At 37.0% G+C, this 26,698-nt stretch overlaps 5 protein-coding genes and 1 long non-coding RNA gene across 7 annotated transcripts; 4 read left to right on the top strand and 2 right to left on the bottom strand.

The window, feature by feature from the left end:
- Window positions 1-1,992: 1,992 nt before the first annotated feature.
- On the top strand, window positions 1,993-2,693 carry LOC111447861 (classical arabinogalactan protein 1-like). The gene has a single exon (XM_023087225.1). It carries the CDS (start codon window positions 2,097-2,099, stop codon window positions 2,460-2,462), a length of 366 nt encoding a protein of 121 aa, XP_022942993.1. The 5' UTR covers window positions 1,993-2,096; the 3' UTR covers window positions 2,463-2,693.
- Window positions 2,694-5,375: 2,682 nt separating this feature from the next.
- Window positions 5,376-7,670, top strand: LOC111447859. Its single transcript, XM_023087223.1, has 4 exons — window positions 5,376-6,032; window positions 6,310-6,746; window positions 6,825-7,096; window positions 7,490-7,670. Exons 1-4 carry the CDS (start codon window positions 5,483-5,485, stop codon window positions 7,608-7,610), a joined length of 1,380 nt encoding a protein of 459 aa, XP_022942991.1. The 5' UTR covers window positions 5,376-5,482; the 3' UTR covers window positions 7,611-7,670.
- Window positions 7,671-12,235: 4,565 nt separating this feature from the next.
- On the top strand, window positions 12,236-15,114 carry LOC111447857 (root phototropism protein 3). The gene is made up of 4 exons (XM_023087220.1): window positions 12,236-12,670; window positions 12,795-12,864; window positions 12,947-14,242; window positions 14,311-15,114. The coding sequence occupies exons 1-4, from the start codon at window positions 12,558-12,560 to the stop codon at window positions 14,857-14,859; spliced, it is 2,028 nt and encodes a 675-aa protein (XP_022942988.1). The 5' UTR covers window positions 12,236-12,557; the 3' UTR covers window positions 14,860-15,114.
- A 782-nt stretch (window positions 15,115-15,896) lies between these two features.
- Window positions 15,897-19,631, bottom strand: LOC111447860 (transcription factor SAC51-like). Of its 2 annotated transcripts, XR_002711331.1 has the most exons (5): window positions 19,543-19,631; window positions 18,109-18,740; window positions 17,806-17,963; window positions 16,227-17,717; window positions 15,897-16,109 (listed from the first exon to the last, which is right to left on the bottom strand). XR_002711331.1 is itself a non-coding variant. In XM_023087224.1 (4 exons), exon 4 carries the CDS (start codon window positions 17,699-17,701, stop codon window positions 16,634-16,636), a length of 1,068 nt encoding a protein of 355 aa, XP_022942992.1. In that variant the 5' UTR covers window positions 17,702-17,717; window positions 17,806-17,963; window positions 18,109-18,740; window positions 19,543-19,631; the 3' UTR covers window positions 15,897-16,633. The 2 variants fall into 2 exon arrangements, 1 of the variants encoding a protein (XP_022942992.1); XM_023087224.1 differs by having other exon boundaries at window positions 15,897-17,717.
- A 687-nt stretch (window positions 19,632-20,318) lies between these two features.
- LOC111446957 lies at window positions 20,319-22,394 on the top strand. The gene is made up of 3 exons (XR_002711180.1): window positions 20,319-20,531; window positions 20,625-21,242; window positions 22,238-22,394. It is a non-coding gene; the product is annotated as an uncharacterized LOC111446957 (long non-coding RNA).
- Window positions 22,395-24,496: 2,102 nt separating this feature from the next.
- Window positions 24,497-26,496, bottom strand: LOC111447583. Its single transcript, XM_023086824.1, has 2 exons — window positions 25,567-26,496; window positions 24,497-24,988 (listed from the first exon to the last, which is right to left on the bottom strand). Exons 1-2 carry the CDS (start codon window positions 26,360-26,362, stop codon window positions 24,639-24,641), a joined length of 1,146 nt encoding a protein of 381 aa, XP_022942592.1. The 5' UTR covers window positions 26,363-26,496; the 3' UTR covers window positions 24,497-24,638.
- Window positions 26,497-26,698: the final 202 nt, after the last annotated feature.

Raw genomic sequence — 26,698 nt, 5'->3', positions numbered from 1 at the left:
AGTTCACTAGAAAATTTTAATTTTATGAACCTTTCCAATAGAGGAAATCGAGAAAACGTCTTTTATTTATAGAGCTTTTCGTGAGCATTTGTATTACGTTTAAAAAATATTTATGAAATTTAAAAAATAGTCCGATGAAAACTGTCTATGAGCACCTCATACATTATTTCCAAACTTTTTAATGTTATTTTTTAAAATTCATGACTATTTTTAAAACGTGCTACTAACGATAAAGGTATTTTCAAAAAAAAAGTTTAACGTATTAATGAAACATTTGAAAACTGAAGGCATCTTCAAGAGGAAGTGCGAAGTTTAGGAGTGTTTTTGTAATAGCCCAAGCTCACCGTTGGTAGATGCTGTCTCTTTTTGCCCGTTACATATCGTCGTCAGCCTCATGATTTTAAAACGAGTCTACTAATGACATGTTTCACACTCTTACAAGAAATGTTTCATTCATTTCCCCAACCAATGTGGGATCGCACAATCCACCCACTTGGAGGCTAGTGTTCTTGCTGGCACACCGCCTAGTGTCTGGCTTTGATATCATTTGTAACAGTTCAAGCCCACCGCTAGTAGATATTGTCCATTTTGACCTATTACATATAACTGTTAGCCTCACGGTTTTAAAGCACGTATACTAATGAGAGATATCCCCACCCTTAATAAGAATTATTTTAGCGAAAAATTTTAATCGAAAAAATTGTGGTGGTATATAACGCCCGAGCGAAAATTCAATGGGCATGGAAAGCATGGTTTTGTTGGACGTTAAATCATGTGAGTTTGAACAAAAAAGAGAGAATTTAGGTATTAAAGAAAAAGGGAAGCCTCACAAGTCACAACATAATGCCTTCTCCTTTTAGCTTTAGTAAAACATTTATCGAGGGTAGTTCAACCTTCTTTTTCAATTTTTTTTAACTTAAAAATTTCTAAAAACTCGACAAAATTAATATATATTTTTTAAGAGTGAGGAAACTTTTGCTCAGTAGACGCATTTTAAGTCTATGAGATTGACAACGATACATAACGAGCCAAAACAGACAATATCTGCTAGCGATAAGCTTGAGTTGTTACAATTGGTATCAGAGTCAGACACCGAGCGTGCCAATAAGAACGTTGGGCTTTAAGGGGTGGATTGTGAGCTCGCTCATTGGTTGGAGAGGGGAACAAAACATTTTTTCCCTATTTAGAACTGTGAGGCTGACTTCAATAATAGACTATAATTGCTGGAATTTGGCTGTTGTAATAGGTCTGTTCATTCATGAGTTTCCTAAAATTAATTTTGGTTTAATTAAAATTATATGAATTTATTACTAATTTTAAAATATACTTTTATTTATTACTAATTTAAATATACTTTTATTTATTATAATTTTATTGGAAAATAACGTAAATTTTAAGAAAAATACAAAAACGGTAGCTGAAACGGAAATCCTATCTGTTTCAGTTTCACATTTATAATTATTACATACCAAATAAAAATATATAAATCATTAAATAATTTCTCTTTTCATATTCTCAATAAATAACTTTATTTACATATTTAGACCTAGTGGGGCCCACCCTGCCAGTCCGGATCCAGGCTGTAACGCCCTTTTAACGGTCATGTCCCAGCCCAAAGTTTTTAAGACCGTTACAAATTGTCGTATCTGAGTATTTAATTAATATTAAAATTAATCCCTTCAAAATCCAGATAATCAGAGCGTCCACGTGGACGTTTTAGATTAATTCACAACTGTATCGTTATGGTGGACCCGTGCCGCAGAAAGCCCAAGCCAGTCCAGCTAGGATTCTTCACGCAATAAAAGGAAAGTAAATAAATAACCGCCTCTTTTGGGTATGATTGGCTACACTCATTATTACGCCAACCTTGAATTTCGGATTTCTATCCGCCGTTCATCATAGTCCGATCCAACGGCTGGCGTGGATCTAGCTTTGACTCATCGGACTCTCACTGTGTTTTTTTGTTCTATATATACTTCCTCTCTGCTACTGGTTTGAACTCAGAACTCACTTTCTCTCTCTTGATTTCTTCATTTTCCTGTATTTCTCTCTCTAGATTCTTTGTATTCTCCCGGTGAATATTTCATTTTACTGAAATGGCGATTAGAGGTTTTGTGGTGATGGTTACGGTGGCGATGTTGATCGTTTCCGCAATCGCGCAATCGCCGTCGGCATCTCCGTCATTGTCTCCGACTAAATCGCCGTCTAAGGCTCCGTCGATTTCTCCGTCTGTAGAGTCGCCGAAATCCTCTCCTGCTGCAGCGCCTACTCCAGCATCTTTGAAGTCTCCGCCATCTCCTCCTGCTGCTTCTCCGTCTCTGTCTCCTTCTCCTTCTCCATCGTCGATATCCTCTCCTCCAGCAGACGCTCCTGCTCCGTCTGGTAACGCCGCCGCTTCGATCTCTTTCTCGATGTTCGGATCTGTGGCCACTGTGCTGTACGCCATCGTTTTGATGATCTGAGAGCTATTTGATTTGATATTGATTAGTCTCTGTTCTCTCTGTATCTGAGTGATTTATTTCGTAGTTGCTTACCGAGTACATTATATTTCGTTTTTTCTTTTGTTCTTTTTTTATTTTTTTGTGTATCTTTCACAGTTTGGGATGGACTCTATACTATCTTCTTTTATTCTTTCGTCTGATATAATTTGTTTCATTGGTTCTTAGTCATGTCGATTATGTGTTTCTTCTTGTCGATGGAGCTCTTCTGTCTCTGATTCTCATAATTCATTAAATTGTATCACATTTTTTCCTCCTTTTAACAGTTCAGGTTATTAAAATCTTCATTAAATTAGAAACGAGGATTTCATGATTTTGAAGCATGAATTATGTTGATCCATACAAATGAACCATTTGATACCACCTGATACAAACGCACTTTTGAAGGCTGCGGACTAGCGATTGTGTGGCACTCACTTTTCAACGACAACAATTTGTTCTTGCGTCGCCTACAGCCAAGCAACGTATGATGGAGCCTCTAGCCTCGATTTTAAGAGAATGTTTTAGAAAACGAGGAGAGAGATTTTAGAAAGAGATGTTATATAAGTCGGTAAGATAGAGATAACAAACGTTTAGCATATATAAGCATGGGTAGGATGAAGAAGTATGCAAAAGAGGCAGAGTGAAATAGTATCTGGTCTAACTGACTCCATAGCCGGCCACCTAGCCTCAAGTGTTTTCTTCTTGAAAAAACCTTTTATGTTTGTTGAAGGGGGGCATTGAATGACATACACGTTCCAAATAGAAGGAACCAAAGCTTAGAATGGGCATGTGGGTTGGGTTTGGATGCTTCTTCTCTTGGGAAATGTTGTCAAAGCCCATCAATTTCCATTGCCGCTCCATTTTAGCTATTTCTTGTATATGTACTAGGCTCAATCATTAGAATTCACTTGAACTATACACGTAGGTAAGGGCATATCAAAATATATTGGACTGTTCAAGTATTTAGCTTTGAATTCAAATCATGTTCGAGCATTCGAGTATTAAGTTTTGAATTTGAATCCTAACTTAAATTCGAGATGTAGTGTTACTTTATTTCTATGTGAGTTTTTAGAATCTAGTTGTTAAAAAAAATGTGAGAAGAATAGACTCAATCAAATAAATTTATGAGAATAATTATATTGCATACAAAATTGAAAGTTTAATAATCTATCTAACACAAATTTTAATTAATTCCTAATATACTCGTTAATATAATATAATTTTTTTTTTTATTATGCTTTGGACCATTGTTCATGGCCCGGTTTGACAATTTTAAAGTTTAAAATTATTATTGGACGTTTAAAAACTTTTATATATATAAACGGATTAGATACAAATGTGAAAGTTTAAAGATTTATTAGACACAAATTTAGACTAATTTTTTAAATTCTCTTCTACCAAGCAAATTTTTTTAATAATATTCTTAAAATTAAAAATAAGTTAAAAAATACCTTTAACAAAATAATAATAATAAATAATCTTTTATTTATCATTATCTTATTATTTTGTTTAAAAAATGTATTAAAAAAAATTAAAATACTTATAAACGATTAATAAAAAAAATATATATTAACCTTAGTATACAGATAAAAATGGTATATTTACACCTTATAAATCATCTCCCTCTTCGATTTTCCCTCGCTTTTCTACTATGATTCAACAATTCCTCAAGATACTTTCATAATCTATTTTTTTTTTAATATCAAAACTTTAAATAAAAAGGTGTGAACGTCCAAGAATATAATTGAAATTTATATATATATATATATATATAAAATATGTTTACTAATTTAGCTAAATGATGAAGACTAAGTTAAAAAATACACTTTTCAAACAAATTTAAAAAATAAATAAATAGTTTATGCAATAAATTATATGAATAATTAATATATTGTTGCTTAAAAATGGGGAATGCCCCAAAATTACTCAAAACCTTCACTTTTTTTGCAAATTGCTTTGGGATCTCAACCCATTTACTCTTACGTTGAGTGTTACCAACTTCTCAATCAAAACTATATTTAATCCATAAGATTTAATTAAAATATTATCCCATTTTTAAATATTTATAAATTACTTAAAAGTGTTTAATTAATTAACGAGTATCTTATATACAATTAACTGAGCTATTAGATATAAAATTAAAATTAATGTGTAATAAAATCTTAAATTAATACTTTAAAATTTAAAATTTTGATTGTTAATTTGACTTATTTATTTATTTATTTACTTTTTTTATATAATGTATTTTTGAAGGTAGCCCATTTATTTATTTATTTTTGTAAAGCTTCAATTTTTAGGATAAATATATATAATATTAATAATCACCCAAAAAAAGAACGTTAAAAAAATAGTCATTAATTGTATTGAACAATACATGTGAATCCCACTTGAAATCCACAAAACCCTACCAAATTTAATAATATATACATTTTGAAAGATCTCGACGAAAAAGTTTGATATATATAGTGCGACACTCGTGATCTTGAGAATAGGATGACTAAGATAAAGAAAATGAAAAGTCGTTGGCTAAACAGGGTCGAGGTGGAACCATATTTTTCTCCCTATCTCGACCCTTAACCCAACCTAAGTACTTGTCTGGCTCTTTACAACTCAACCTAAGTACTTGCCTGGCTCTTTACAAAGAAAAATTTTCTACGACTAATTTGAATCCTATGGATTCTTCATGGAAAATCTTCGTCCTAATTCTAATAAAAATAAACAGAGAATTGGACAGAGATGAAAATAAGAGACGGGAACAGAAATGAGAGACTTTCCCGTCACCACGTCACCATCCAGTTCGGTGGATCTTTACGACATTAAATTAGGTTTATATATATTATAATTGACTAATGGGAACTCAATTCAATGACAAATCTCTTTGGTTGAAATCCTCCTCAAATTTCCATTACAACTTAAAGTAGTGGGGGAAGAGAGAGAAACTCAAAATTCCATTATCATTGTTTGAGAGAGAAAATCAAACCACCACCACCGCCGCCGCCGCCATGGTTAAACCTTCCCACACCTCTAAGCCACACCAAAGAACAACCTCCATTCTCTTCTCTCCAAAGCTCTTCATCTATCTCCTCTCCATCTCCGCCATCCTCTTCATCTTTTTCCACATCCAATCTCTCCACCGCCATGTTCCTCCGCGCCCACAAAACAACCCCTCCTCCTCCTCCTCCTCCGCCGCCAAACTCCGCCGCTCCGTCACCTTCCTTCCCCTCAAAGACTTGCGTTACTCCCACAAACCCCTCGAGGGCCACACGTGGTTCATGAGCTCCATGTATGACATTCACGAGGATGGCGAGGTTCAATTCCAGCAATTCCCCTCTCCGGCAGCTGACGGCGATGCCCGGCTGTTATGCCTTAAAGGCAACGACACCCACGACGGCTCTTGGAACTATTACGCCGTCGCCTGGCCGGAAACACTGCCGGAAAATGCCACGGTGATGAAAGGCCTGAGCTTTGTGTCTTATAATCATTATAATTATGATAATATTTGGCACGGCTTGTCCGCTCTCATGCCCTTCGTTGCTTGGCACCAAATTCAAGGTACCCATTTCAAACTGATCATCAAAATCCATATATATATATATATATATATATATATACATTCATATTGGTCAATTTTTTGCTTAAATTTTAAGTTTTGTTCTTCTTATAATTAATGGAAGGAATTAAAATTTAATTCACGGAAAAATTAGGTAATCCGATTTTTTGTATGTTAATTTATTTTTTGAGGGTTCTCGACCCGCTCATAAATTAAGAGTGGAAGATTATGTCGTAATATCATGTGTCATTTTTACTAAATGATATGAATTTACGATAGGAAAGTGTGAAATCCCGGAGAGATGGATACTATACCATTGGGGGGAGTTGAGGTTGAAGATGGGGACATGGGTTAGTACAATAATGGAGGTGACATTCGGCGGGCCGCCAAAGATTGAAGCTTTTGACGGTATCAGCGAGGGGCAGCCGGTTTGTTTCGAGAAGGCGGTGGTGATGAGGCACAATGAGGGCGGAATGTCGAGGCAGCGTCGGATGGAGACTTATGATCTCATGAGATGCAAGGCTAGATTGTTTTGCAACTTCACCTCACCGAAGCCATCAGTGGCGACAGTTGGGATGACGTTGTTCATGAGAACTGGGGCTAGGTCGTTTAAGAATGAGACGGCGGTGGTGGAGATTTTTGGGGCGGAATGCACTAAAGTTGTCGGTTGTAGGCTTAGGGTGGCTCATTCTAATAATCTCACGTTTTGTGAGCAGGTATTGTTCTGTTCATCCAATCCAACTTGCGAACACCGATATATCGAGCTCGGGAAGTGAAATTTTGTGTATTTGTAGGTGAGTTTAATGGGGAAGACAGACATATTGGTGTCCCCACATGGAGCACAGCTGACAAACATGTTTCTAATGGATAGAAACAGCAGTGTAATGGAGTTCTTCCCAAAAGGCTGGCTTAAACTTGCAGGCATTGGCCAGTTTGTGTACCAATGGATGGCAAGCTGGTCTGGAATGAGGCATCAAGGTGCTTGGAGAGACCCTAATGGCTTAACCTGTCCCTATAATGAAGACGATCGTCGCTGCATGTCGATTTTCAAAGGTGGCACCATCGGGTACGTTCCTTTCCCTTTTCATGTTCGATATCGTTCTACTTTCGTCATTAAACTTATAATATATGTAGTAACTGTCCAAACCCACTCCTAGCCGATATTTGTTCTAATTGAGATTTCCGAGGCTTCTCCTCAAAATAAAAATAAAAAAAAAACTGTTTTAGGGAGAGGTTTCCACATCGATATGGGATATCATAATCCTCCTCCTTCAGAATCCAGCGTCCTTGCTGTTACACCCCCTTGTGTCCACCCTTTACAAGGCTCAGCCTCCACACTGGCACATCGCCTGATGTTTGGCTCTAATACCATTTGTAACGACCTAAGCTCACCGCTAGCAAACATATTGTCCTCTTTAGACTTTTCTTTTAATACGTTTGTTTTTTATAATGTAAGCAGATATAATAGAACGTACTTTTCGGAGTGGGCTAAGAATGTTCTGAACGAGGTGAAGACGAGGAAGATGGATGAAGCAGCACAGGCCACTGCAAATCATGTTCATCAATGTTCTTGTAACTAATAATTATTTTTTGCCCAATTTTAGTGTTTTTTTTCCCTAATAAACAGTTTAAAATATTTATAATGGAATCAAAGAGACTGTTATAATGTGACCAAGTTATATGTGTCCGAGAGAATTACATATTAAAATTTACTTAACTTAAAAATCATTTAACGGGTTGGCTGATTGGAAACTGAGTTGAAAACCCGTCTCTAAAACTTTGAAATGATTGAACTATGGTTTAAAATTTTTGAAATTTTAATCTAAATTTAAATTCTAACGGTGAGATCTCATATTGGTTCGAGAGGAAACGAATCATTCCTTATAACCGTGTGTAAACCTCTTCTTAGTAGGACACATTTTAAAACTGTAAGACTGGCGACAATATGTAACGGGTCAAAGTGGACGATATCTTAAACATATTTTTAAAATTTATGGATAAAATAAATACATTTTTGAGACTAAACTTATTTAATCGTACAAAAATAATTAATTGAAACACAATCAATTAGATAGAAGTTCTTAATCATAATTACCTTTAATTGGGCTGAAACACAATAAGGCCCATAAAGATATGTATTGGGCCATTGGCATAGCAATTGGGCCTTAAAATTAATTTATCAAGCATGGGCTCGGATGGCCCAATGTTCTCGTGGGCTTCTAATGGCCCAAACACGGGTCATTTTAATATCATCAAATTGTTTTAAGACAATAATATTTAATTTTAATATTTTTATGATTCTATAAATAAATAAAATAATAATTATTTTTTAAAACAAATATTAATTTTTATATTGAAGAGCAACATATTATATAAAACAACAAAATTGCTTGTGGAGTCTCTTTCGTGTGTTTATAAAATGTCTATTTCTCACCCAACATAGCTTCTATTCAAATATACTCAATATCCATTGTAGGCCTAATACAACCAAATATTTCCCAACAAAAATGTCACTTTAATTATCAAAATATATATATTTTTTTAGAATAAACTTTTTTAAAAAAAAAAAGTAAATAATTGATCGATAACATCTGTGCTCATGAATCATACCAGGTTTTAGAATCGGGAGTCGACACTAATAGCTCTAGCATCTCCTACATACCTTACGATATCACCATGTTACTTATATTCCTTAAACTGCTTATAAGAGTGAAGACTACTCTACAATCTAACACGAATTCTTTCAGCATGTTTTGTTTTCAGTCCCATGTTTGTTACGAAAATTTGTAAGAGATCATTCAATATAAAGTTCTCTGAATGAATCACGCTTAACTTTGGAGCTCTAATGATTGAGCCATCGAACAAAATACATTTTGTTTTATGGACAGTGACTTGATTAAATTTTTATTTTTAATAAAAATAAAATATTTGTTTATTCGTTTTTTCTGAACCCAACTCAACCCAAATAAATTCATAACCTAACTCGAACTCTACCGTTTGGATTGGATTCATAACCTGTTTAAAACGGCTTTCGATATCGAATCCAAATTCAAAATCTTTATAAATCTTATAAATGGTTGGATCATTTAATTTTTTTTTTTTATTATTATCCTAACTTTAAATCTTATGATTGTTTTTAAAAATAATTAATTAATGAATATGAATGGTGATATGTGATGCCAAGCCAAACCCTAACATAAAAGGGAGAGAAGCATGTGGGAAGAAGAGGAAGAAGGCAACGAGGCTCCATTTCCCACCATCCATTTTTGCTTCATATTCATCCACTTTTGTACACTTCTAAACCTAAACCCTCGTGCATCGGGATAGAGATGTTCATCGATCTTCTCGTTCCTTCCTTCTTTCGTTCTTTCTCACTCATCCAGACGTGTTTTCTTTTCATTATCTTACGTATTAAGAATCACGATCAAATCTAAATTTTTTACGTTTTAATGATTGTAAACTTTCTTAAGATATCTTCATTGGTTTGAGAAGAATCATTTATATAAACATTTACGTTCACAGTTTTGACTTTGTTCTAAAGTTAAGCTGTGTTTAGCTTCGATAAATCTTAGGTTATAGGTATAAGAGTGTTCAAAAAATTTGATGACCCGAAAAATTTGATCAACTCAATCCAACTCTATACAAACAGTTTGGGTTGGGTTATGAACTTATTTGGTTCAGGCCGAGTTCAAATAAATAAAAATTTTATAGATTACGTTTGGTTGATGAGTTCCTTTAAAACTGAATTGAATTGAATCAAACCAATTTGTATTTATGGTTAATTTTAAAAAATACATTTCTGTTAAAATTATATATACATATATTTTTATTATTTATTCTCGAACAACTCCTTAAATTAATTCTTAATTATTTGGAAGGTAATTTTTCAAAATATATATTTAAATTGAATTGTAATATTTTATTTTTAACAAAAATAAATTTTTTTAGTTAATTCAATAAGAGTTATTTTTATTAAAAAGCTTAGGGTTCGAATAATTGGATTGAATTTAAAAATTATTTTAACTCGACCCATAATTAAACAAAATAAAAAAGAAAAGGATAATTATTAAATATAAGAATTATTAGTATAAGATGAAAAAAAATAATATATAAAATAAAATATGAATGCGGGTGAGGAATGGGAAACATATTCTCACCCACAAACGCCACCAATCAAGGGCCCCTCCTTCCTTATCCACGTCGCTATTGGGCCAACACAATTATTATTTAAATTAATAATAGTATTTTTCAAATTCATTATCAATTGCGTTTTTAATGCCATTTTATCCTAAATTAAATATTTTAAATATATATATATACTAAATATCTTATAAGATATTAAAAAAAAAAAAAAAAACGTCATTCTTCCTAGCATTTATTCCATGAGTTGAACATTGTAGTTCATTGTCTATCAATAGAATGTCTTGATGTGATATAAATAATTATTTTTATCATAATAATACTAATTTTATAAAAATTAAAATTAAACTGAGGTTTGAAAATTATTCCCACGAACCAACACGAGTTTATTTTAATATGTTGTCTTCATTGACGTTATTTGTTCAAATTAGCTTAATCGCTCTCGTTCGGATATGATATCGGTTTATTCATGTATTGTTCATTTACTTAAGCATCGCTCATACCTATAATTAGACCGAACATTTATTTTTTTTATAATTTAAATAAGACAATTATTAATTTAAGAAAATTGATATTTGAATAATTTAAGGGAGGCAGAAAATGAGACCCACCGTCTGACATGATGTATGAAGCTTTGTGGGGTAAAGGAATAAGAGAGGTTCAATCATTTTCCATCAATTTAAAGACATGAAAATTATATATTTATTAATAAAATAGACTCATAATTTTATTTTATTTTATTTTATTTTATTATTTAATCTTGGGTTGGTTGGTTGATAAGCAAAAAGGGGGATGAGACAATGAATCCAAACCTCTTAAAAGCAATGATCTCCAAACAGGAAAATCTCCCTTTACTTTTGGATGAAAGAAAAGATGTGATCTTTTAGAATATGAATCAAATGGGTGTGTTCGGGTGGTGAATAAGTGGGGATTGAAAAGATCCAACATGGTAGGGAATAACTCTGTTTCTGTAATGCCCCGTGTTTAAGATTCAGATTAGGATTTAAAATTTAGATTCGAGATCTAATGTCCTGACGTTCTCCAATAACATGGTCACCTTATCTACTTGTCTTCAATTTTCATGGTCTCACTGTTAATGTATTGTGGCCATCAAGTATGTTCTACGAAAGATAATAAATTGTTATGTTGAATGCTACTTATAATGTATTGGTTATAGATCATGCCACTAGAGGATGTGGAAGAGGACGTAGAGGAGGACGACTCCTCCAAGAAGTCGAGGTGGGTAGGGGGAGTCCGATTCGCAAGGAATACATGACTCGAACAAATGCAACATCACCATTCTAGCCGTGGCTAGAGTAGACCCTAATCAAAAGGACTTGTATTGTAATAATGTTCCAAGTTAAGCACGTCTAATTTTAGAATTTTTATATATAATTGAGCCACCAAATAGTATGGGCTGATAATTGAGTATATTATAAGAGAATTATTATCATTATAAATTAAAAAAGAAAAAAAAAACATTAAAAACAAAAAGGACCCATTCAGCCAAGAAGACCAAATCCAAGGGCATGTGCATTTTGTAGCATCTAATAATGAGAAATTTTTAGTACAAAAAAAAAAAAAAGAGTAAATTGTCCCTAATAATTATTGCTTCTAAACCCTAATAATAGTCAACCACTCTCTCTATCTTAATCCAAAATGCTTTTTATCAACTAAATTATCCAAAAAAAAAAAAAAAAAAAAAAAAAAAATTCTAACTATTAAATTTAGGTGGAAATTTATCTTATTCCATTCAAATAGTTCAATTAAAATGACCATTTGAACGAGAAATAGTTCAAATTCCAATGTTTTTTAATTAGTAAACAAATCTTCCATTGAATGGACGAAGAAAATACACGTAAAAAAGGACAAAAACGTCACTAAGCAATTCTCTTAACATGGAATCTATGTATCATAAGCTCCCGAACATCTCAACGAAGATTTATATTCATAAAATACGTAAATTTAAGGATAATTCAATAAATAAAGTATTTAGCTTACCCTGGAGCTTAGAGAGAGCAGAAGGTCTGTTGTTAGCTGTGTTCTTGGTCCCTTCCATGTCGTCCACGTATTGAAGAAGAGAGAGAGAGAGAGAGAGAAAAGGGAATTATTAATGCAAAACGAAAGCAAAGAGAATGGAATCAGAATGATCCGTCACCTACACCTAACCCTCAGCCCATCACTCCACAGCCTGTGAAAAAGTGTTCCTTAAGTTCATCCACTGAAAAATCAGTGAAGAACCCGACAATTCAACAATCATCCCATGTGGGTTTCTTCCATCTCCCCCCTCTTCTTCATATCCTCCTCCTCCTCCTCCTTCCTCCGCCATTTCCCCCCCTCTCCTCCCACTTTCCCCACACACAAACCCTCCATTTCCCTTCATCATCATGTGGGAATCTGAAAGCGACTCCGTCGGTGCTCGAGATTACGCCAATGGCGTCCCCCACTCCGCCAAACACGCCCTCAAGACCGATGGCTTCCAGCTCCGAGGCAACTCCTGGTACGCTTTCATCATACCCCCCCTCTGCTTCAATATTTTGGTTTCTGATAAACCTTTTGTAAATGCCCTTTTCTTCTTTTGTTCTGTTTTGGGGGGGTTTTTGTGTTTGTTGTTGTTCTTGTAGGTACGTTTCCACTGATATCCCAAGTGACTTCTTAGTACAAGTTGAGGATATGAACTTCCATTTGCATAAGGTGTAGTATAATCTCCTCTGTTTTTGTGATGATTTTTCAAGGGTTTAATCTGAGATTTTGAATGGGATTCTTTTGTTTGAAGTATCCTCTTCTTTCTAGAAGTGGGAAGATGAACAGATGCATATATGAATCAAGAGACCCAGATTTGAATAAGGTTGTTTTGGATGATCTTCCTGGTGGGGCGGAGGCTTTTGAACTTGCTGCTAAGTTTTGCTATGGGATAGCAGTTGATTTAACAGCAGCTAATATCTCTGGCCTTAGATGTGCTGCTGAGTATCTAGAAATGACAGAAGATTTGGAGGAAGGTAATTTGATATTCAAAACTGAAGCATTTCTTAGCTATGTGGTACTATCTTCATGGAGGGACTCCATAGTTGTGTTGAAAAGTTGTGAGAAGCTCTCACCATGGGCTGAGAATCTACAAATCGTGCGACGATGCAGCGAGTCGATCGCTTGGAAAGCTTGTGCCAATCCGAAAGGAATTAGATGGGCTTACACTGGGAAACCTCCCAAAGTTTCTAGTAGTCCTAAATGGAATGATTTGAAGGATTCAAGTCCTAGCAGGAATCAGCTTGTTCCTCCTGATTGGTGGTTTGAGGATGTCTCAATCTTGAGGATTGATCACTTTGTTAGAGTAATCACAGCAATTAAAGTCAAGGGTATGAGATTTGAACTCATTGGATCATCAATTATGCATTATTCGTCTAAATGGCTTCCGGGTTTGGTGACCGATACAACGAGTGCTGGTGACGAAGGAAGTACCAGCACCACGAGTAACACGAGCAGTGGCAGCAACAGTTGGAAAGGTGGGCTTCATATGATTGTGGCTGGTAACAAGGAAGATCCCTCGACGATTCAAGCGAAAGATCAACGCATGATCGTCGAGAGCTTGATCAGTATCATTCCTCCACAGAAAGATTGTGTCTCCTGTAGCTTCCTTCTAAAGTTACTTAGAATGGCAAACATGTTGAAAGTTGCACCAGCATTGGTCACTGAGCTGGAGAAAAGAGTTGGAATGCAGTTTGAACAAGCTACACTTGTGGATCTTTTGATCCCATCTTACAGCAAGAGTGATACAATGTATGATGTCGATCTTATTCAGAGGCTGCTAGAGCATTTTCTTGTTCAAGAACAGACCGAGATTTCGAGTCCGAGCCGACAATCGTTTTCTGATAAACATATGAATGATGGATCTCAAAGAGGGACTGCTCCAAATGCTAAGATGAGGGTGGCAAGGCTTGTTGATAGTTACCTAACAGAGGTGGCTAGAGATAGAAACCTTACCTTGACAAAGTTTCAAGTATTGGCTGAAGCTCTGCCAGAATCGGCTCGAACGTGTGACGACGGGCTTTACCGAGCTATTGATTCCTATCTTAAGGTAAAAGAACTTACAAACTTCCTAAACTTGTGGACTTGAAGTGTTGAACTAATGATTAGAATTGACAGGCACACCCTACGCTAACTGAGCACGAGAGGAAGCGACTATGTCGAGTAATGGACTGCCAGAAGCTGTCCATGGACGCCTGCATGCACGCAGCACAAAACGAAAGGCTTCCATTACGAGTAGTGGTTCAGGTTCTTTTCTCAGAACAAGTAAAGATAAGCAACGCAATTGCGAACTCGTCGCTAAAAGAAGCGAGTGATTCGCAGTTCCAAACGCTTGTAACGAACAGAAAAACGCTGCTGGAAGCTACACCACAGTCATTCCAAGAAGGGTGGGCAACTGCTAAGAAAGACATAAACACACTGAAATTTGAGCTAGAGAGTGTGAAGACTAAGTACCTTGAGCTTCAAACTGAAATGGAAAGCCTGCAGAGACAGTATGAGAAGGTTTCAAAGCAGAAGCAGAGCTCTGCGTGGACCAGTGGGTGGAGGAAACTGAGCAAACTGACAAAGATGTCGAATTTGGAAACCCCTGAAAATGAATCACAGCATCAAAACATGGGAGAACAGACTAAAAAAGTACACAGGAGATGGAGGAACTCAATATCTTGAGGAATAAGTATATCAGGGTGAAAATGGGAATTCACTTTCTCTACTTTTTTTTTTTTTTACAGCAATCAATCACCTTCTGCTGGTTGCAATAGGCTTATTATATAATTCATCTGTTTCCCAAATTTGTAGTGGTTTCTTTTCACTCCTTGGTGAGTTTTGTGCCATTATTTCTAAGATTTTTTACTGGTGAGAGTGGGAGGTTAGTCATATGGTTCCTGCAATTGGTGAAAAATAAAGCACATTTCTTTTACTGTATTTCTTGGAACTACATGAACACTCGACTTCTAAAATGAATCATTCATTGACGAATAAATTTTAAGCTTATAGATAAATAGGCTCTAGATTCCTTGATATTAGTCTTTATTTACAAGAAATGAGTCTTCTAAGCATACCACTAGAACATATTGTCTACTTTGACCCGTTGTATATCAGCGTCAGTCCTATGGTTTTAAAACTTATCTGTTAGGGAGAAGATCTCACACCCTTACAAGGAATGCTTCGTTCCCCTCTCCAACCGATATATAGGATCTCAAAATTCACCCACCTTGAACGCTCAGCGTCCTTTCTAGCACACCGCTCGGTGTCTAGTTTTGATACTATTTGTAACAGTCTAAGCCCACAGCTAGTAGATATTATATGTTTTGGTCTGTTACACTGTCAGCCTCACGATTATAAAACGCATCTGTTAGGAAGAGGTTTAGACACTCTCTAGGAGCGCTTTGTTTCTTCGTCCAATATCTAAATGTTGTCACATCAGCAAACTTCCACTTCCACTTGGCCAACTGATAGGGCACTCGTCTACTTTACATAAGATTGGGCCAAGGCCGGCCTAAGAAACCAAGACCCAAACCATAGATTCAGGGTTGGAAGGCTTCGATTACACTTGTCAACCCATAATACACTAGATTGCCTAGTTAGGAGAAGCTCATACAAACAGATATCCCAACAAGGATGGGGACTCGGGAGGGTCAGAGGGCAGGTGTCTTCCAAGAAGAAGGACCAAAAAGCATCGAGAAATTTTGGTATAAACAGAACAATAAGCAAACAGAAGACACTTTGACAACAATAATTGTACAGCCAGTATTTTCAAGACTTGGGTCAAGTACAAGCATACAGAAAGCGGTACCATAATGGACTCAAAAAAGCGTTCACACCATTTATTACATCAACACAAACCTGAGAGCAGTCAAAAGTTTCACAGTGCTCATAATCAAAACTCCCCCACAAAAGTTTCACCGTGCAACATCCACCTAATACCACAAGGGACAAGCACCACTTTACAGCATAACCTCTACGAATGGGTAATAGGGGAAAGGACATAGCATATAATCCAGGAAAAAAGATGTGGAAAGTGGGGCCTCACATACCTAACGCGCATGCACTAAATCCTTGGACATTCTCCATATTGCTGGAAAAAGTGGGGTCTTTAATTTCTCATCAACATAACCCACCACTATCACATCCCATGCGTTCAAATCTTTGCGACTTTCCCCTGATCTTTAGTCCCTTAAAAGTATCAAACATAATCATGTCGAGTAAACAGATAAGAAAGGCAATTATTCTCTCATTTCCGGCTAGGTTCAATGTTATCCTGATAATACACCTCCATTTGCTAATCCATCGCAGTGTTCTCGGGATAGGAAGCAGCTCGCACTAGTAAACAGACTGCTCTTGGATTCATCAATATTCAAAATAAGAATTCTTTAAGTTACCGCACCATGACACCGTAATTTTAACCAATTAACCACCAACATCTAAATTAGGGGCAGGTCATCTAAAAGCAGCTCACACCCAGAACGCTTGCTTCATGTTTTAAGGACTTCAAGTAATCAATGGCTTCATCAATGACCAACAATGGGTCTTTGCCCTTTGCACCAGGAACAAAGTTCTCAAGTACTCTCAACGTCTCCTTGATCCTGTCTTTTTTGCAAAAAGAATTGCAGAAATCAACATTTGTTCCAGCCTCTTCTTCATGGACCATGCCACAGCCTGATTCCGCATCATTGGCAAACTTCTGTAATTCAACTCTTGCACGAGAAACAGTAGCAATTCGCGGTGATTTTACTGACTCACCATCATGCACTCTTTGCCTTTTTCTTGGGCAATCAGAACTAGCAACTTTTGTAGTAGTTTCCTGGCATCGTTCATCCTTTTCATAATGTTCATTGATCATCTCTGGAGAATGTCCGGTGCTAGTCACTTCATCGTCACTACTACAACCAGTACCATCGTAATCTGAGTAAAGTAACGCGTCTATTTCTTCTGTGTTTTCATGCATTTCACTCTCTCCAGCAGCTACATAATTCTCATTGAACAGTGTACTTGGAAAATATTTGACAGAATTAATGTCTCCGACTACCCCTTCTTCAACCCAACCAGGACGCTTATTGTCGGCAACAGTTGAGTGGACAGGAGGAGACATAGGAGCATACATCAATCTCTTCTGGTTTCCAGATTGATCAAAGATAAGAAAACCTTTCGGATAGGACCCATTATTTGATATTGACAAAGGCATCTCACTAGGTGGTCCAGCATAATGCAGAGATTCTTCCTCTTTCTGAGAAGGAAATGGAATGCTGAGTGAGTTCTGGAAATGAGGGGATAAGCATTGATTTGACCGCTGAACAGCATTTAGCAGTTCCACTTTAAAATTGCGTAATGGTGGAGGAATTGCCAACCCTTGCATTCCTACACATGTGGAAAATATGCAATTTCCAGGGTTGATATGAGTTCGTAAGCTTTCCTGTTGCTTGATCTCTACGGATGCGTTCATTGAACTATGATTGCGCAATTGCCAAGCAAAATGCCCAAAACCCAGCTGAGAGTTATCAGTCCCAACCATCCAGAAAAACAATCACCTAATTATCATATCGAAGGATCACTATTTTGTTATAATCAAAATAACAAAAGGGAGAATAAACTTCGCAAGCATGTAGCAAGAACTACCTCAAAATGTTGTGCTCTGGTCTACAATGGGAGTTAACTGCTGAATGCTTTCAGGAACAAAGAAGAGGAGAAAAAAAGGTTCACAATATCCAGCTAAAGAGAAACAAACGCTATTCAATCTACGTGACCGGCTTAAGTAAGTGTCGAAAATACTCGGCCTGGAACAGGAAAATATCAAAAGCTTGATCATGGTATTCAATGAGCCTACTAATGCATTTTCAAATAAAATAAACGTAAAAATATTCCAATAGTTAATTATTAATCAACAAGCAAAACCAGGGGGCAGAAACTGAGTTGACAAACCTGACAATTCTGCAAAGGTTGAAAGCATGCGATCACTCTAACTATAATTGTTGGTTTTCCTGCAATTCCGTTCTCGTGTTTCAGTGTCCGAAATCTTGTCTGGGTTGCAGCTTGGCACACCATAACTACTTCTGAACCTTAACGGATAACAATTCCTCTATACCAGAAGCCACAAGAGGGTACCAACAAACAAAGAAAGAGGAAGGTAAAAGGAGAATATTCACTGCAGAAAGAACTAAACTCACTAGTTGATAAAGATGAACGAGGAAACTTAATGAGCTAGCTAGATTCCTTGACAAAGAAGCAGAAAAAAGGGAATTTAAAACAGAAGAATGAACGCAAAATGGTGCTTAGAGACGGGAAACTTTTCAGCTAATGTAGATATCACAGGAAATGATAAAAAAGTGATTGGAACCCATGGTTGATTGAAAGAACGAGCTCAGGGAGGAATAATTCAGTGTTACCGATACAAAAAGTGCTTTACAAAATAACCCTACAATAGAGGTTCAAATGCACAACTTTGCGAAATACATCAGTGGATGTGCTCAACCAAAGCATATTATTCTCCCAATGTGTAAAGGTAACACATCCACAACTACAATCGCTGATCCACAACTTATATAATAGAACCCCTGCAAAAACATGAAAAACAATAATAAATACATAGATATTTACATCATATAAAAGTAAAGAAACGTAAATTTACAAACTGATGAGATGTATCGAATACATAAAGCATAGTCCTAAAACAATCTGCATTCATTCAAATATTTGACACAAAAGTCAGTACACAGTACACTGAAGAAAAGTAGTATTTCATGAAGAAAACCAACTACTTGGATGGACATTTGAATTTCTTTCTAAGCTACAAAAGAGAGAGAACTCAACGCCTACATAACATGTATTTAGAACCCAAAAAGTACTTAAAGAAAATGAAACAAGAGGGGCATCAGCAAAGGAGAAACACTTGAATGAAAATAGAGATAAATCAACGCCTACAAACACATATTTATAACCCAACAAGTATTTTAAGAAGACGAAACAAGAGGAACATCATAAAAAGAGCTTGATGCCGAAGAACAATATCTTGACTTTCAAAGAGAAATTTCAGAGAATATTCTCGGGAAATAAGCCACCATTTGATCGCTGAGAAAACGAACGAAAATAGACACATTTTAGAACAAAAAAATTTATATTCGCTTCAGCTAAGTTCCCAAGACAATCAAAACAAAATTTCCCTCTAACGACCAACGGAACCGACAAAATCATTCGGCGTTTTCGATTTTCCACGCCTCTGAAACAACCAATTTCTACGTCCATTCATTCTTTCAGATTCTCAGAAACCCTTGCCAGGCATTCAGAATCGGACAGCAAGAAGGGAAAATACGGGAGAGAAACAAGCAAGAATTGCAAGAAAATGTGAAAGAATCTTACAGCAAAATCGGAAGAGAATCCAGAGCGAAGCAGATTGAGAATTTGAGTCAGATCTAAACGACTCCAAGAACAGAGAAGAAATTCCTTTAAAAGTATCCAAACGATCATCAAAATACAAGACTTTATAGACACACTATATGACATTTTTACCCTTCTACAGTCCTTTTCATTTCCGTTTATACCCTTCTATAATTTTTTCAAATTCTATAAATTTGTAATTAACTTCTTATTAACTTTATTCCATCTTGTATTTCAATAATTCTCTTAACCCAATTATTTGTGATGATTAGACACGACACGACACGACAAGACACGACCCGACCTTTTTTTTTTCCTTAAATAAGGTGGAGTCGAGATTCAAACGTCCAAATTCATACCAAAATTTTAAATTAAGAGCAAAAACTATCTCCACGACCTGACACAAGATCTCTTCAGCACGTTTTTTCCTCACTCACATATTTCTTACGAAAATTCTCAGAATGTAATACCCGAGCCTCAATTGAAAGTTTAAAATCTAAGTTTACCTTAAAAGTCGATCTCTCTCAATTTTAGTGAAGGTCTTAAAGACCAAAATCCGAGATGAGACGGAAGAGAAAAATGATGAGGAATAAAAGAACTTAAGAAAAATATAAAAGAAAAATGATAGAAAATTAAAAGGATGGTGAAGGTTAATCCCTGGAGGGTAATTTCGTCATTATACCCTCTTTTTTTTTTTTTAGTAACATACGAATAAAAGAGAAAAAGAAAAAAATAAAAGGGAAAAAGGAAGAGAAGGAGAAAGGGCAGAAAGAAAAGAATGTAAATAGTGAGAGAAAGAAAATTATAGAGAGAGAAGGAAAGTTCTAGAGAGAGAGGGAGGTAACCGCCGCTCCGGCCACGAGGAGTCCGGTTCCGGCCGAGCCTTCATGAAAACTTCACAGAACTTAGAGAAGAACATTCTTAACCTTTAGATCGTCCAAAACCATCCAGAAACGAGGAAAAATCGAAAGGTAAAGTTCTTGAATCCAGATTCTCGAAATTGCTTTAGATCTGTGAGATCTAGTAAGAGTTAGAGCCTGAAATTTGAGTATGTTAATCTACAGAGGATTACGCTCAAAACCTGTGAAGGAGGTTGTAATCGATTCAGATCGGAAATGGGAGTTCGACGTTCGTCAAAGAGGAGAAAGGAGGAGGAGGATGCGCTTCGCCGGAGAAGAAGGGCCACGTGTCGAGCGTCCATTGGAGACGAAAAAATCAAAGAAATACTTCGCGTCGGGCGGGATTCGATGGCCGGCGGCCCGCTACTCGAGTTTGCGACCCGATGACCCGCGCGCAACCCGGACCACCGGCCCGGTTTCTCGTTGCCACGCGTCAGCGTAAACAAACTCGAATGTCCAGCGCGCCCTTCCGGTTTCGAACCAACGACCTCGACCTCGGCTGACCGTTTATCGGGCGCCACATGGCAACACCTCAGCGCGCGTCTCCCCTCCCTCATGCGCGTCCGTACGCGCGCGTGGCCGTGCGCGTGTAGCACCTTCCCCAGGCGCGTGAGAGCGCGTGAGGTGCTGTTTTCAGCCCGTTCGATTTCTGTTTGCCCGATTTCCCTCCGATTCCAACTCTAACCCTATTTTTATATGGAATAGGGTTTAAATGGGAAAATTCAGCATTTGTGGACACTCTATTGGTGTAGAAATGCTCAACGAAGAACACGCGTCAATCGGGTAAGTCACCACCCGGTATTTAGGAAGAAATACTTGTAGGGTTCGCTTGGATTGTATGTATGCATGGTAGTAATTTTTGCCTTAAATTAGCTCTCCATGAATGAGATTAATTAGATGGATTGTTATGATGTGTTGGGTGAATTATCTGAGTGTTGCTTGTATGCCTTAAGCTTCCGTTGTACGTATTCATGCGTTTAATTTATGTTAGAATTGTGTATGCCGGGTTTTGGGTGCTTGATGGACGAATTCGCCCCATTGAACGCGAACCTCGTGCTCTGGGTGCTTGATGGAGGTCATCGCCCCGTTGAGCCGGTATGCCTAGTTTGCATGAATTACATACTATGATGTTAGAAGAAGATTGCATGCACCCTCTGTTAATTGCTAGGGCCCATTTCGGTGATAAGATTAGGGAATTTCTTTTAGGAGCGATATGCCGCTCTAGACAGACTTAATTTTCCCCAAGAAACTTAGCGGTTCACCACGGTAAGAAAGTACCTAAGGGGGTTCATAGATTGCTAGCGTGAGAACGGTATCTATAGCTTCGTGGGAGGACCAAGGGTCCCTGATCAGTCCTTACTGTTCTTAGCCATTTCGCATGGGAAATGTGTCCCCACGTCGTACAGCCCATTAGCTGCATGGGAACGGGTTGGGTCGCGCCCCCCCATAGGAGGACTATATGGGCGTAGGGGTATTCAGCACACCCCTAGGCTAGATACCATGTAGTCCTAGATAGCCATGTAGAGGTAGCGCCTCATAGAGAGATACCGACCTTATCAGCTTGGCATAAGGAACCTCTAGGTGACTAATGAAAGGACGATGAACCGGTGAAACCCAAGGGGCAAGCCCCAAGAGAATAAGGTTAGAACCCGATGTCCTAGAACCGAATTAGGGAACCGTGGGAGTTCTGTTAAATTAAGATGCGAATAGAGCCTACAAGTAGGTGGCTTACTGAGTATAATTTTTATACTCATCCCGTTCTCCTTTATTTTTCTCAGGTGTTCACTGGCTGCTGGTCGAGGTAGAGGAGCGTTTGAGAGTTGTACAGTCACAGAGGGGGTCGTTCCGGAGCGTCAGTCCCTTTTCGGTCTTTTAGAGTCTTTTGTATTTCATTTTATATTTGCAATTTCTTTTGTAATAATTAACAAACGAAATTTCTCTCTTTTGTTTTAATTCAAAGTATTTTTATATTTTTACTTTGGGTTTTCTTTTCTTCTACTTTCTTTTTGTTTGTTTTCGATTTCGCCTTTTGGTTCACGGTCTGATTTTCGAAGCCTCGAAAATCGGGTCGTGACACAGAAGGTCACCCAACATAAGAGTGTTTCAAGCTAAACATACTCTATGACCGAGCTACCGAAAAAGAAGGTGCGCCTCGTTTATATAGATAGTAACTATCAATTGTTTAAAGCACCGCTCTCATTCATTCATATACCTCTCGTCTACTCGAACGTTACAAAACTCGACATCTATTAGGTCAACCCACTATAGTTACTACCCAAAAATTCAAAATTACGTTACGAGTTAAGCATAAACATAATTATTAAAGACATTAAAAGGTCGAAGGTTCGAGTCTCTGGTCCGAGTAGGTTAAGAGGTGAACGGGTCTTTCTCCGTGATTTTGGTTTGTAGTTTGCTTAGATATAAAGTTTTGGTAGGGATGATGCGTTCATGCTTTTTGTTTCATATCCTTCTTTATTGTCTATTAATTAAGATTCTTGCTCACCAAGAAAAGTGTCAAAATAAGAACATGAAAAACAAAAAACATCATGACATTAGTACAAATGGAAATTAAAAATTAGAATTACGTTACAAAATACCTCTCGGAGAGTTCAAGAGAAGAACCCATAACCCGATTTACGATTACCCCGACTCTAAACTCGATGTTTGTTAACTAAGTGGTGTCGGTATAAGATCGAAAAAAATGCTACACATTTCAAGGGAGTGAATGTAGAAAGTTCGGACGGTGGATCAGGTGTAACGATTCTACTCGAATCTTCTATGCCCAAATGAATCAGATTGTAAACAACGTGGGAGATTCTGTAGCTAGGTTACCGATCATCTCGATCCTCAAAAGTTTACGAGACTTTTACCTACTCTAATTTCTTCTTTTATTTGTTTATCCAAAAAATAAAAATAAAATTAAAAAAGCTTAATCCCATGTGATTTTTGCATACCTCAAACCATCATAACCCTTATAATATATGGTCCTCGTGGAAAAATCATGATTATAATATATGATTAAAAAAGCTATAAAGATATAATATATGATTAAACATAAACTTTATTGTATATTTTAAAAATATTGGGAGAATGACCTAAAGTCACGTTTGATAATGTAAATATTATCGAACACTTGCGATAATAATTGGATGTGTGGTGCAATATCATTTTGCTTAGCGTGGAGGAAACAACAATATCAGTCACACTACTCCATCGATCCACGACTTCTAATATTTTATTTTACGACTACTCGTGAAGACGTGACATATTAATCATACCAATACAATGCCATATTCAAAGAAATTAAGTTTTATATCATCGTCATATTTATTATTCTCCTTTGTTATTTTGATTTTATAAACTTTTAGTTTTATAATTAATAAATAGTTTTTATTTAATTTTATCACGTTAATAAATAAATATTTATTCAACCCAAAATTAAAAACCTGGAAATTTATCAAAATCTTGTAAAAAAAAAATTAAATAAGAAAAAATCTATTAAAACCCTTTTAAAACATATGGATTAAACAAGGCAATTTTGTCGAAAAGGAGATAAACCAGACAAATGGGAGACCATGCGATCCCTCGAGTTATCATGAATCACTAGAGCAACGGGATCCCTCAAGTTATCATAAATCATTAGAGCAACGGGAAGAGCTTGTGTCGACCTTTTATCTAACAAATGCATCTCTTCTAGAAGGTGAGGTTTGTTGCACGTATTAGCTTTAGAATTATTGGGGTTATCCGAGTAGCAAATATCCACCATCTTGCCACGTGGCTACAAGCGCCCTACTTACACTAACCCACGAGCTAATTCCTTCGGCCAGTCGCAATCTCGCTCGAGTGTGAAGTTCACGCGATTCTCCTTCTTCAACCTTGGGTTTCTGCGTTTTTCCAAAACTTTTGAGTTAATACCCTGCGTCCTCAAACGCAATCCTCCTCTATATGATCCATATTTCATCTCGGTTTCTTCGACAAGAATATCCACAATTTTTATTAAAAAAATAGGCTAAAAATACTCACATGTTATCATTTTTTTTTAATCGAGAATATATATCTATATTTACAAATAAGTAGAATACAATTGTGTAATGGTAACAAAATGATGCATGAGTTTAAACTTGTTCTAACAATATACAAACAGCATTTCCAAGGAGGAGCATAGCTTTGAAGTTACATTTAGTGATGTTGGTGGATGATGAGGTTACGAGAGGCGCTGTACCAGTGAGCATATGAGGCGTGGAGGTTGGGCCAGTCGGAGGAGGCAGAGTATGTGAAATGGTGAAGCCAAATAGCCAAAACCTGCTCTTGTTCGTCCCCTTGCAGTGTCCCGATCATCTCCCCCAACACCAACTCCACCTCTCGCCGCTCCCCAATGCTGAGGACGGGAGCATCGGTGCCGTTACTGCCTCTGCATAACAATGGAAGCCATGAAATCAGCATCTGCAACTTTGTCTGCGCGTGTTTCTCACTTTCTTCCTCATCTTCTTCATCCTTTCCCATTTCTCTGGATTGCTTGAACATGAAAGCTACACACAAGATCATTATATGAACACAAGTTTAATTTTAATTTCACATTCTATGTTTAATTTCATTTCATAATTTTGTAAAGGCAGTATATGATATGAACACAACAGTGGATCAAGAAGGAAAGAAAATAAGAAATTGCGGGCGGCGGTGGTTGTCGGCAGTGAGCGTCGACTGGCAGTGGTCGGCGGTGGTTGTCGGCAGTGAGAAGTGACTGGCGGTGGTCGGCGGTTGTGGTTGAAGGGGGAAATAAAATATATATATATATATATATATATATATGTTTTAATTAAAAATATAATAACTTTCAATTTTAAATTAAAAATTAACTCTAATAAATGGGACACGAAATGTTAATTTTAATTTTAGAAATTCAATAAATACAAAAATTAAAATTTAAAGATTTTGAGTTTGAAAATTTATTTGCCACAAATTAAAAAATTAAAATTATTTTTTAAAGTTTACGGAAATGTTAATTCTAGAGATATAAAATTAAATTTTGAAAAAGAATTCCAAAAAAAATTAAAATCTAAAATTAAAATAAAATATGAAAAGAGGTGTAAGAAGAAAACTCTGGTACCTGCGACTCTAACCAAGGAGCCCTGCAGACGCGGCTCCGCCGAGAGCGAGAGTCTTCCCAACTGAGCAGCCGAAGCCCACCGCTGACACGCCTCAATCCCACAGCCACAGCTCGCCATTTTCCCAGCCAGCCACAGCAACTCCGCCGCCAGCTTCTCCGCTGAGCTTCCGGTCCGGTTCGCCCCATCCTTCACACTCCCTAACCGGCTGCAAACCGCCCTAACAACCCGAGCCAACCAAAACTCCACCGGTCCAGAACTAGTCTCGCCGTCTTCATCCTCGTCATCGTCGTTGTGAAACCCTTGGTGGAGCATGGCGGCTTCAATCTGCGTAATAGTCCGATCGAAAGCCGTCGAAAGAACCGCACGATTAACCTCATGAAGTTCCTCAATACCTTCCCGGTGATTCTCGTCGATCAGCTTCTCCGCCAATGATCGAACCACTTCATACTTACGAGAACTAACCTGAACGTGACTAATAATCGACAGCAATTGCGTTAGGGCTCGAGAAACCCCTAAATCGCCGCTTCCGCTTCCGCTGGTTCCGTAACTCCCGCCTTTTGGAGGTTTTAGAGAATACCGATCGTCGGAAACCTGGTGTATTGAAGGGAAAAGGGAGGGAAGCCAACGGAGGAAAAAGTGGAAGAAGGAGACTGACAGGCAGTGGATAACCTCGAGGAGTTTGTGTTTCTTCGATAAATTGATAAGGAATTTGTCGGCGAAGCCAAAGAGAGAGGTGAGCAAGTTCCGTAGAAGAAGCGGAGCCATGGTTATCGGTGAAGCTTCGGCTATACCCATGGCGGTCGTCTCTGAATGATTTTCCGGCGAACGGGTGGGACGCGGCTGCTCTGTTTTTAAACGAAACGAAAAAGGAGAGAAGAGGGTTATCGCAACGAGATTCGCTTTCTGTTTTTACTTTTTACCCTTTTGGCGTTTTTTTCTATTTTCTTATTTAACCATTTCTTTTTAAACAAATTATATCCATTTAATTTATAATAAAAATTAATTTTTGTTAAAAATATATATATATATATATATATATTTTTTAGGAGTTGCTCAAAATTATCAAGCCATAAAGACGATTAAATAGTGTGTCCAAGTCAGCTTGGACACACCGGACTATTCTCATGAAAC

Source organism: Cucurbita moschata, unplaced genomic scaffold (assembly GCF_002738365.1).
Source record: "Cucurbita moschata cultivar Rifu unplaced genomic scaffold, Cmos_1.0 Cmo_Scf00009, whole genome shotgun sequence".
In the NCBI taxonomy this organism is placed as follows: domain Eukaryota; kingdom Viridiplantae; phylum Streptophyta; class Magnoliopsida; order Cucurbitales; family Cucurbitaceae; genus Cucurbita; species Cucurbita moschata.
Note: the sequence above shows the minus strand (reverse complement) of the source record. Positions and strands in the feature narration are given on the sequence as shown.